Raw genomic sequence first — 12,972 nt, 5'->3', positions numbered from 1 at the left:
AACTCAAGTATCGAGCTGTGTGACATCTCCAGAGTTAATTCTCTGGACTGTGTGAATGATGTTCTCACTTTCTCTGCAGGATGTCACTTCGACAGGCGCCGCATCTGCAGTGCGATAGCGACGTGATAGATAAGGAACGCTGTTATAGCAGTTTGTCACCGGCGAGAGACCGTGGAGGGGGGTAAGGCCGCCGATGTTACACGGCGTGCGTACAGCCAGGTCGAGTAGGTATCGCGTATCGACGATCGGCAGTAGCACAGCGGCCACGAGAGGATACGGGGGTGTGCCATGGACACCTCATCCAAGAGCAGGGCCAACCCCAACCCGCGTGCCACAGCCAACCCCGTCTCGGTGCTCTTCTTTTGGTATGTACCTGCCGTTTCACGATCTGCACTTGTTTACTTCGGGCAACGACTCGCAGTTGTTCGTTATAATGAATGGAAGTAAAATGACCTACAGGACGGCTGCAACTAGTGGTTTCTTTATAGTCACAACCCATTTCGCTGCATTAAAACAACATTCTCAGGTGAAAACATACTGCACCGAGACGCCCCCATCGTTCGTAGTCAAAAACCAAACTCCTGAAGAGGGGAAATCGTCAAAATAAATAAAACAGAACACCGGAGCGACATTATTTTGACGACTTCCCTTCCTCGGGGTTTGATTTTTGTCTACGAACATTGGGTAGGGGGGGGGGGGCGCTAGGCGTGCTAATGTGACACTGTTTTCATCTGAGGATGCTGTTTTAACGCAGCGAAACCGGATGTGACAATCAAGAAATGACCAATTACTGCTGTCTTGCGGTTCATTTTACTAGCATTCATTATGAAGTTTAACCGCTGTGGCTGCCCGCATTACAAAGTTCTATGTTGACTATAAAATATAGTGCTCCTGGGTTATGAAGAAATATCAAGAAATAGAAGCTCTGAGATAAGTAACTAATGCTGTGCTACCAGTTTAGTGAATGCACGTATTCAGTGGTATAGTGTGGCTGTTGTGGGCCACCTTACATCGTGTTCACAACAAAGTGCGAAGAGAAGGGAACGGTAGAATATAAAACTCAGCACGCAGTGAATCTGATTCCGTCGAAGCGTCAGCGTTAGGAAATTAACGGATGGCGTTAGTGGGGGTTCTAGTGATTATAAGCTGTATATTGCCCCTACACGAATTGAGGTACCGAAAATTTCTTCAAGTAGCAGAATTAAGACCGGTTACGTCTTGAATGAAAAGACACCGCAGTTAATCTTCTACACTCATCTAGACGTTTCGAATGAAGTCATTCCGCTTTAGGCTGTAAAAATATTATTTGCCGCGATTGCAGTTTTGTCACATGGTCATTATCAAGCACTATGGGATATTGTAACCCACTTAATAACATAAATCTGTGACATGCTAGAACATAGTTCTCAGTAGTGTAACAGCAAATGCACGTGCTGGTGTAACATTTTCGCCGTTCCGTACACCATGCGAGCACACGTTAGAAAGCTGATGAAATAACAGGAAATATGATAAACACAAGTCAAAATCAAGTGCGGCAAGCGTGGTGGACGTATCGCAGTCAATATATCTACTGTCATCGGCTTTCTAACGTGTGCAATGGTGTATGCATTTGCTTTTACACTGCAGGTTCAAATGGCTCTAAGCACTATGGGACTTAACATCTATGGTCATCAGTCCCCTAGAACTTAGAACTACTTAAACCTAACTAACCTAAGGACATCACACAACACCCAGTCATCACGAGGCAGAGAAATTTTACACTGCAGAGAACATCTCACAGCTGTATGTTATTGAGTGGCTTACAACATCCTACAACGCTTGATAATGACCATGTGTCGAAATTGGAATTGCGATGAATAATAATTCAACAGCCTAAAGCGAAATTACTTCATTCAAAGATCTGACGAAGACTGTGGACTCATACGTCATCAAAATTCGTACAAACTTCTAATCGTGGGCGTCTGCAAAAATTTTCCCAAGAGGGGCAAGATGAACAAAAAAAAAAAAAAAAAAAAAAAAAAAAAAAAAAAAAAAAAGATTCAAATGGCTCTAAGCACTATGGGACTTTACAACTGAGGTAATCAGCCCCCTAGGCTTAGAACTACTTAAACCTAACTAACCGACGGACATCACACACATCTATGCCCGAGGCAGGATTCGAAACTGCGACCGTAGCAGTCGTGCGGCTCCAGACTGAAGCGCCTAGAACCACTCGGTCACACGGCCAGCCCAAGATTCAAAACTTGCTCATTTGGATACAACTGTGTCGGTGAGTTTGTAAACATTGTCCACAAGTAATAAATTTGACAAGAAGCCTACAGATCAAAAGATTGATAGTTTTCTACTTAGTAGTTTTAAGGTATAGTTTTGGCACCTAAAGGTGATGATATTTCAATAGTGCAGGCAAGTTTCATATTTCCATGTTAGTAACAGGAATTTGGACGCCACTTTTTTTGAGTCAACGATCTGAAATTACATCTTCACATTATCAAGTCCAGGGTATCAAAACCCATAATGTCGCGTTAAAAGCCGCGCCGGGTAGCCGACCGGTCTAACGCGGCGTGTCAAGGTTCGCTCGGCTCCCCCCGTCAGAGGTTCGAGTCCTCCCTCGGCCATGAGTGTGTGTGTTGTCCATACAGTCATTTAGTTTAAGTCAGATTAAGCGGTGTGTAAGCCTAGGGACCGATGACCTCAGCAGATTGGTCACATAGGAACTTACCACAGATTTCCAAATTTTCACGTTAATAATCCTCGACGAAGAGAAAGAGTGTATAAGCTTTCGAAAAAGCTTAAAGTTTATTCAACTTTGATGTCATCTACAACACTTCGTTTGCTTTAAAAACTTCACGTCTACTCACATTACTCGCTTTATTGCGTTACCTTCTTGATTTATATTTTTTAGTGTCGACTGACATAACTGCAATTGAACAAAATGTGTTATGATAGCGACATTTCTTGGGTTCGTTAGGTAAAGTGTAGCCCAGGGCCAATGACAACTAAATGAATGTGGGGAACCACCCAATAGCATTCTCAAATTGGCTGGTATTATCAAATCAGCCATTTCGCAAAGGCTACCAGTACTACGTTAAAAAAAAAAATTTGAACGATGCGATGAAGCCTTAGGTGTAGGAGAACAAATTTATTTTGTTAATTGACCCGTGGCGAGGACAGACAACTCCGCTATTATACGACGAGGTTTTGCTAGACGAAGAAAGACTACCATCGTGCAGTCTTGAAGTGATTGCCCCCAAATTCTCTCCGCTAGTGCAACCCTGCAATGTTTGTTTTTATCGTCAGGTAAAGAATTTGATCAGAAAGTTTCGAAACTGCTCCCGTATCTCACAGGAAGTCACATCCGGAGTGGACTGCATGAAAACACACTCCACTGTTCGTCGACAGCTATTCTCGCCAATATTCGGCGAAGTGGTGCGTTTTCTGTCGGACTGTGCGCTGAGAGAGCACCTTTCATGAATGTAGATCTAGTCTGATTTGCTCTAGACGCTTTCAAACAACCGTGTAGTTGTAAGAATGCTGCATCTATAACGTGTGCAAGATGCCGAAGAAATTATTGCTTTCCCTGTTTTTACGATAAACATCACGCCAGCACGTGTGAATCAGCAACTGTAAAATAATAAAGGCACCTAATTTTGGAATGAAATGACACAATTTCAGAGCCCTTACTGGCCTCATACATATACGGTTTTATATATATATATATATATATATATATATATATATATATACATAAAACCGTATATGTATGAGGCCAGTAACGTCTCTGAAATTGTGTCATTTCTTCTGTGTGAGCATCTGCAGCTGGATCTCTCAGTTTACGTTTGATGCTGAGGTGCTATTCCTGAACATGGAGAGCCTCGGTAATTCTGTTCGTGTGTAAGGAGGAATTTAAAGTGGCTTGGAGCAGCAGTGACAATCTGGATCGAGGAGGATGGTGTGCAAGGATAATCCGTGCAGTTGTGTGAGCCGCTGTGACAGGGTGACTTCAGTGGCTAAAGCACCTGCCTCCTAAGTAGCAGGCGTCGGTACAACTTGTCACTCCCGCTTCAGTCCATGTATATATATTATAGCATCTAATTTTACATACCAAGTTCTCGTGTACGCCGGGAAATTTACTTGCAATGCCAAATTTTTCTTCGCCTTTCTTTTTCATGCCGTTCATGACAATATTAATAAATACAGTATCCTCAGCATTGACATTGTAATTCTGTCAGAGACAGCAAAGGACTTGGAAGAGCAGTTGAACGGAATGGACAGTGTCTTGAAAGGAGGGTATAAGATGAACGTCAACAAAAGCAAAACGAGGATAATGGAATGTAGTCGAATTAAGTCGGATGATGCTGAGGGAATTAGATTAGGAAATGAGATACTTAAAGTAGTAAAAGAGTTTTGCTGTTTCGGGAGCAAAATAACTGATGATGGTCGAAGTAGAGAGGATATAAAATGTAGACTGGCAATGGCAAGGAAAGAGTTTCCGAAGAAGAGAAATTTGTTAACATCGGGTATAGATTTAAGTGTCAGGAAGCCGTTTATGAAAGTATTTGTATGGAGTGTAACCATGTATGGAAGTTAAACATGGACAATAGATACTTTGGACAAGAAGAGAATAGAAGCTTTCGAAATGTGGTGCTACAGAAGAATGCTGAAGATTAGATGGGTAGATCACATAACTAATGAGGAGGTACTGAATAGGATTGGGGAGAAGAGGAGTTTGTGGCACAACTTGACAAGAAGAAGGGATCGGTTGGTAGGACATGTCCTGAGGCATCAAGGGATCACCAATTTAGTATTGGAGGGCAGCGTGGAGGGTAAAAATCGTAGAGGGAGACCGAGAGATGAATACACTAAACAGATTCAGAAGGATGTAGGTTGCAGTAGGTACTGGGAGATGAAGAAGCTTGCACAGGATAGAGTAGAATGGAGAGCTGCATCAAACCAGTCTCAGGACTGAAGACCACAACAGCAACAACTCAGCATTATTTCCGTGTGTTTGCAATGTGATGTAAAAACCGCAAATAAAAAAAAGTCCTCATAGTGACTGCACCAACGACTCGCGGATTACTGTTCTGTACCTTTTACAGCAGAGCCAAATACAGGAAACCCCAGTAACATAAGTGGCTAACGCCGCACGCGACCCGCGCCAAAAATTCTATTTTTTTTTTCTAAACGATTGGCCAGCTGGAGCTCCCATTTCTGTCACTTGCATTTCTGGCCAAGCCTGCATATACTATAAATCTGGACGAACTCGGTTATGACGAGTAGGCACGGTCCCCTAGTCAGGAGCCACATTCTATCAACTGCGACGCATAAACGCTCTACCAATGAGTATTAAGTGATTGTGGATAGCAAGAAAAAACAAATCAAGATATCGATTATGCAAACCATAATCGACAATCGACTCCATTCTAGACGACCACCGACAAAAACGGCAAGACTCTCTGTGGAAGGCTAATTCAACCTGACGAATGCATGGACTGAAGAATTGATTGGATAACAAAATAACAATATGTCACTAATCACCCAAAAGCCACCGGAATTTGCCCTGGCACGCAAAACTTCGTCAGTGTTAGACTGAATCAGATCCCAACGTGGCAGATGAGTATACTTTTTTTTTTACACAAGTGGGGTATGCAACATCCCCACTTTGTGATTGCGGAGAATCACAGTCCACCCGACACATCACAAAAGAACGCTCCACACTGTCATACAATGGTAGACCAGAAGACTTCCTGTTGACAGCTCCCTAGTCGATAGATCACACAAATACCCTAGATATTAGCTTCCAAGTTTCAGTATTACGTGCGGGGTGTCTCTCCTGAAAGTGATCGGGCGCATTTTCTCTGGTGTCTCGGAAAATATTTGCAATTTTGTTTTGCAGTGCATAGCTGCAGTCAGCCCAGACAAATACTGCCCCTCACATGTTTCATGCGACACCAATTGTCGACTGAATGCGTGTGAAGAGGGACAGCAAAACAGGAAGAGTAAGCAGTACTACAGCAGCTAAAGAGTAGCGGTGCTGTGTGGCGGTAGTAATCAGCGAAGGGCAGGGCCCCGGTGTCACTACTCGAATACTGGTTACTCTTCCTGTTTTACTGTCCCTGTTAGTACGTACAGATAAAACGAATATTGCTCTATGCTAATTTGAGATCACTTTATCGAATGGGCATTTAAAAATAATATTGTCTGTAACGGGAAAACAAACTGGCGCTTTAAGTTGCAACTGAGTGCTGCATGAAACATGTGATGAGCAGTATTTCTTTGCGTTGACTCCAGCTACAGCCGGCCGCGGTGGTCTAGCGGTTCTAGGCGCGCAGTCCGGAACCGCGCGACTGCTACCGTCGCAGGTTCGAATCTTGCCTCGGGCATGGATGTTTGTGATGTCCTTAGGTTAGTTAGGTTTAAGTAGTTCTAAGTTCTAGGGGACTGATGACCACAGATGTTAAGTCCCATAGTGCTCAGAACCATTTGAACCATTTGAACTCCAGCTACACATTGCAAAAACAAAACTGCAAATACCTGTCGAGACATCAGAAACAATACGCCTGGCGACTCTTTGGCTGCCTACATTGTTGTTGTGGTCTTCAGTCCTGAGACTGGTTTGATGCAGCTCTCCATGCTACTCTATCCTGTGCAAGCTTCTTCATCTCCCAGTACCTACTGCAACCTACATCCTTCTGAATCTGCTTAGTGTATTCATCTCTTGGTCTCCCTCTACGATTTTTACCCTCCACACTGCCCTCCAATGCTAAACTTGTGATCCCTTGATGCCTCAGAACATGTCCTACCAACCGGTGCCTTCTTTTTGTCAAGTTGTGCCACAAGCTCCTCTTCTACCCAATTCTGTTCAATACCTCCTCATTAGTTATGTGATCTACCCATCTAATCTTCAGCATTCTTCTGTAGCACCACATTTCGAAAGCTTCTATTCTCTTCTTGTCCAAACTATTTATCGTCCATGTTTCACTTCCATACATGGCTACACTCCATACAAATACTTTCAGAAACGACTTCCTGACGCTTAAAACTATACTCGATGTTAACAAATTTCTCTTCTTCGGAAACGCTTTCCTTGCCATTGCCAGTCTACATTTTATATCCTCTCTACTTCTACCATCATCACTTATTTTGCTCCCCAGATAGCAAAACTCCTTTACTACTTTAAGTGTCTCATTTCCTAATCTAATTCCCTCAGCATCACCCGACTGAATTCGACTACATTCCATTATCCACGTTTTGCTTTTGTTGATGTTCATCTTATATGGTCCTTTCAAGATACTGTCCATTCCGTTCAACTGTTCTTCCAGGTCCTTTGCTGTCTCTGACAGAATTACAATGTCATCGGCGAACCTCAAAGTTTTTATTTCTTCTCCATGAATTTTAATACCTACTCCGAATTTTTCTTTTGTTTCCTTTACTGCTTGCGCTGCCTTCGTAAAGCCGCCGAAAACAGCCGTCAGATGCCGTCGCCAGAGGTCGCCCGACAGCTTGGTCACGGTGCGTCCGATACACTTCATCAGTTTTTGGTGATGTTAAAGGAGTTAGGCTAAGTTAGAACCTATTCTGTGTATGAGGTAGGTTAGATTTTAATCTCCAAATGCGGGACGGATACCACTACACCTCTGTCCTTGGACGCGACTGCTACATTGCGGCTTTTGCTATCAAAAAGACGCTGATGCATGTGAATGAGCTAAAGTACGAGTCTACCTGTCTCGAAAAGAACGTCCCGAGTACTGTACACTCTAGCATCAATTATCGGAAAATCCAGACAGCTTATACGAATATATCAGATAAAGGAGGGAACATTCTGCTACATACTCGAGACGATTCGTTGTGACCTTGAAAAGCAAGATTACAAATACTGTTTTGCTGTATTTATTTGAAGTTGTGCAGCCATACGTCAATTAAACTTCAACGGGCCGGCTGCTGTGGCCGAGCGGTTCTAGGCGCTTCAGTCTGGAACTGCGCGACCGCTACAGTCGCAGGTTCGAATCCTGCCTCGGGCATGGATGTGTGTGATGTCCTTAGGTTAGTCAGGTTTAAGTAGTTCTAAGTTCTAGGGGACTGATGACCTCAGATGTTAAGTCCCATAGTGCTCAGAGCCATTTGATCCATTTTTAACCTACAACGACTGTTATTTAGCGAACGTGTGATAGACAAGCATTAAGTTCAGAATAAGATACTCTTAACGCACTGTAAAGCGGAAAAACATATACCAGTACTGCATTTGCAAACCAGTTCATATAACACAATCACAACGCTGCTGCCATAAAACCGTCGGCAGACATAATAACGTAGACAGCTGAAATCCATCTACCATAACGCTAAAAAAAAATGCACCACTGTAACTGTGAGCATAAGAAAGGCCACAATCCGCACTTGAACAAATCGTTGTTTGAGGCCATAGTGTATTGCTAAAATATCCGATAAAGATTTTGCCTATTTGCGGTTTTCAATAAACTTGCTATTTCAGTCCCGTAGATTTGGAAATACAGCCAGCATCTGACATTTTACATCCTAAGGATGCCACAAACTGACTCTTTCTTGCACTAAACTTATCAGCGTCTCATACTCCACATTTCGCGTGTGAGAACGTCGGTTGATTTGACCGAGGAAAACAAGCAGATTTGAATTTCAGCGATTGTCGTCCGAAGTCTGTACGTTTGGGTGATGAGGTCGGCAACATTGTGGGCGAGCACGTTGTGGCGTAGTGATTTGAAGAGTCGGCCATTTTCGGATGATGTCGATTGTCGGCGGAACCCACCAATATCGGAGCCACTTGCACCGCTGCCTTAAGGTGGTGGTGGTGGTGGTTAGTGTTTAACGTCCCGTCGACAACGAGGTCATTAGAGACGGAGCGCAAGCTCGGGTTAGGGAAGGAGTGGGAAGGAAATCGGCCGTGCCCTTTCAAAGGAACCATTCCGGCATTTGCCTGAAATGATTTAGGGAAATCACGGAAAACCTATATCAGGATGGCCGGAGACGGGATTGAACCGTCGTCCTCCCGAATGCGAGTCCAGTGTGCTGGCCACTGCGCCACCTCATTCGATGCTGCCTTAAGAGAAACCCCCGGTGAATTATACTCTACATTAGACATCGAAAAGCCGTACGATAAATAGTTAGTTTCACGTAGGCTGTTAGTAAAAATCTTGTTCAACGGGGTCAGGAGACGGAAAAGGTGTTGTGGATTGGCAGGAGAGCCAACCCACGAATTTTAGAGGAAGCCGAAAGGCACGCGTTTAAGCTCACGCAGACTGGCGTGAGGTCTGGAACAGGACAAGGAATTTAGACTTCAGAAAAAAGGAGGTAACTGGTGGAATACTTAACTTTAATCCATTAATGTTGAACGTAGCTCTTGTCTGTACATTATTTACAATATCAATAGTAACTGAACATGGCGCCTTGCTAGGTCGTAGCAAATGACGTAGCTGAAAGCTATGCTAACTATCGTCTCGGCAAATGAGAGCGTATGTAGGCAGTGAACCATCGCTAGAAAGTTGGCTGTACAACTGGGGCGAGTGCTAGGAAGTCTCTCTAGACCTGCCGTGTGGCGGCGCTCGGTCTGCAATCACTGATAGTGGCGACACGCGGGTCCGACGTATACTAGCGGACCGCGGCCGATTTAAAGGCTACCACCTAGCAAGTGTGGTGTCTGGCGGTGACACCACAAAAGGCATCTGCCCAACCTCTACCACCAACAGTGGCAAATCCCAATTAACAAGCTGACCCTGTGAATGACAAGGGATAAGGTCAGGAAAACGAAAATGAAGAACAAGAAGTTGCTGATACCGCTGACTATCCAGTCAGGTGTCGATGAGATGATTCTCTTTCGAATGCACGGGAAGGAAATATTAGAATGAATATTTCATCCAAGAAAGGATTTCAAAATGGTTCAAGTGGCTCTGACCACTATGGGACTTAACATCTTAGGTCATCAGTCCTCTAGAACTTAGAACTACTTAAACCTAAGTAGCCTAAGGACATCACACACATCCATGCCCGAGGCAGGATTCGAACCTGCGACCGTAGCGGTGGTGAGGTTCCAGACTGTAGCGCCTAAAACCGCTCGGCCACCCCGGCCGGCCAAGAAAGGAGTCTGCACTGTTTTGAAACAGATTAAAACCGTGTGCTGGACCGGAACTCGAACCACAATACTTGTCTTTTACGGGCGAAGCTGTTGCTTATTTCTTTTGTAAATGTCCTGATAGCGTTTGAGGGATTATACAGATAACCATTCTCTACTGTGATGAATAATCACCAAAACCTGTATCTTGTTACCAAAGTAACACATCAAATCGTCATCTAGTGCTCATCGTAACCATTTGAGTTTAAGTGTTCTGCGTAATGCGAATCAGCCAGCTGTCGTCCCATCACGTCCAACACGCGCTCAGTGGGGAACAGGATGGTCGTGCTGGCCAAAATGTTAGTTCAGAAACGAGGATTAGCTGTCATGACGTCATTATAGCAACTACGATTACGAAAGTTAATAAATCATTTAAGAAGGGTAGAGGGTGTTTCTGCTAGTTACACGAGATGAAGCAGTTATCATCATCTCACTTAGACAGTGAATTGTCATCACTTAGTTCCAGTAAGATGGATGTAGAGGAATTACGGATAAACTTTAAGCAGATTGTAGATCGTGGTCTATAGAGTTACGTGCATAGTAAGTGGATAAAGGATGGAAAAGACCCACCGTAGTTTAATAACGAAATTCGGAAGATACTGAGGAATTAGAGGCTGCTGCTGCACTCTCGGTTCAAAACGGAACGCACAAATGGCAACAAGCGGAGGTTAGTAGACATTCGTGCGTCTGTGAAAAGATCTGTGCGCGGAGCATACAACACCTACCAACGTCACACCTGAGCAAAGGATCTGGCAGAGCACCCGAGAAAAATCCGGTCTTACGTAAAACCGCTAAATAGGTCCAAGGCTTCCATTCAGTCCGTTATTCACCAGTCTGGTGTGGCAACTGAAGATAGCTAAACGAAAGCCGAAGTTTTAAATTTCACGTTCAAGAAATCGTTCACACAGGACAAATGTACAAACATGCCAGGTCTCGTGAGTATGGTGGATGAGGAAGACACTCAAAATGCAGGTCTGTGATTGTTGCAACTGTTGTACAGGCAGTGTGGGGCATAGCATTGTCATGTTGCAAAAGGACACCTGCTGACAGCAATCTACGTCGCTTTGATTTGATTGCAGGCCGCAGATGATTTTTTAGGAGATCTGTGTATGATGCACTGGTGACAGTGGTCCCTCTAGGCATGTAATGCTCCAAAATGACGCCTTTTTTGTCCCAAAAGAGAGTCAGCATAACTTTCCCTGCTGATGTTCTGTTCGAAACTTCTTTGGTTTTGGTGACGAGGAATGGCGCCAACCCTTGCTCGCTCTCTTCGTTTCCGGTTGGTGGAAGTGAATCCAGGTTTCGTTCCCAGTAACGATTCTTGCAAGGAAGCCATCACCTTCTCGTTCAAAGTGCCAAAGAAGTTCTTCACAAGGATTAACACGTCGTTCTCTCATTTGAGGAGTCAGCTGCCGTGGCACCCATCTTGCAGACACTTTGTAAAACTGGAGCACATCGTGCACAATGTGGTGTGCTGACCCATGACTAATCTGTAAACATGCTGCAATGTCATTCAGTGTCACCCGGCGGTTTTCTTTCACTACGGCTTCAACTGCTGCAATGTTCTGTGGAGTCACAAATCGTTGTGCCTGACCTGGACGAGGAGCATCTCCCACTGAAGTCACACCATTTGCGAACTTCCTACCCCATTCGTAGACTTGCTGCTGGTCGATGAATTTCAGTAGGTTTCACACCTTCACTACGCAAAAACCGAATAACAGGACACTGTTCTTCCCTGGTGCAAGTCGCTAGTGGGGCTGCCATCGTTATACTGATACTGCGACGGCATGTGTGCATCTGCACTATGCTGCCACCTACAGGCCATTCTGCACGCTGTTTGTACCACGCTTACCAACTTACACGATAACTGCGCAAAATTTAGATATGTTATTACAAATTTAAGGTTTTCATTTCACTCATCCTCGTAGTAAGCATACCTGGCGTAGAGAAGCAGCTAAAAGATTTGAAAGCAAATAAAGCACCGGATCCAGATGGAATCCAAGTTCGATTTTACAAAGAGTAGTCTACGGCAATGGCCCTTTACCTGGCTTGCATTTATCGCGAATCTCTTGCCCAGGACAAAGTCCCAAGCGACAGGAAAAAGCGCAGGTGACTGCGCTATATAAGAACGATAACAGAACGGACCCCCAAATTTACAGAGCAACATCCTTAACTTCTGTTTGCTGCAGAATCCTTTAAAATATTCTCAGTTCGAATATAATAAAGTTTCTTGAGAGTGAGACGCTTAAGTCCGCGAGTCAGCATGGCTTCAGAAAGAATTGCTCGCGCGAAACTCAGTTTGCCGTTTTCTCACACGATAAACTGCGAACTATGGATAAAGGGGAGCAGACAGATTCCATATGTCTAGATTTCCGGAAAGTATTTGACACGGTGCCCTATTTCTGGCTGTTAACGAAGGTGCGAGCGTATGGAATACGTTCACAGACATGTGAGTGGATTGAAGACTTCTTAAATAATACCGGGTGATCAAAAAGTCAGTATAAATTTGAAAACTGAATAAATCACGGAATAATGTAGATAGAGAGGTACAAATTGACACACATGCTTAGAATGACATGGGGTTTTATTAGAACCGAAAAAAAGTTCAAAAAATGTCCGACAGATGGTGCTTCACCTGATCAGAATAGCAATAATTAGCATAACAAAGTAAGATAAAGCAAAGATGATGATCTTTACAGGAAACGTTCAATATGTCCACCATCATTTCTCAACAATAGCTGTAGTCGAGGAATAATGTTGTGAACAGCACTGTAAAGCATGTCCGGAGTTATGGTGAGGCATTGGCGTCGGATGTTGTCTTTCAGCATCCCTAGAGA

The 12,972-nt window shown here is 44.0% G+C and overlaps 1 protein-coding gene across 1 annotated transcript in view; it reads left to right on the top strand.

The window, feature by feature from the left end:
• Positions 1-272: 272 nt before the first annotated feature.
• LOC126458618 (ATP-binding cassette sub-family C member 4-like) overlaps positions 273-12,972 on the top strand; it is a 267,565-nt gene continuing 254,865 nt past the window's right edge. The window contains exon 1 of the mRNA XM_050095784.1: positions 273-365. Coding sequence (XP_049951741.1) covers positions 289-365 — 77 coding nt within the window. The 5' untranslated portion in view covers positions 273-288. The remainder of the gene's footprint in view (positions 366-12,972) is intronic.

This window comes from Schistocerca serialis, chromosome 2, assembly GCF_023864345.2.
Source record: "Schistocerca serialis cubense isolate TAMUIC-IGC-003099 chromosome 2, iqSchSeri2.2, whole genome shotgun sequence".
Taxonomy (NCBI): domain Eukaryota; kingdom Metazoa; phylum Arthropoda; class Insecta; order Orthoptera; family Acrididae; genus Schistocerca; species Schistocerca serialis.
Note: the sequence above shows the minus strand (reverse complement) of the source record. Positions and strands in the feature narration are given on the sequence as shown.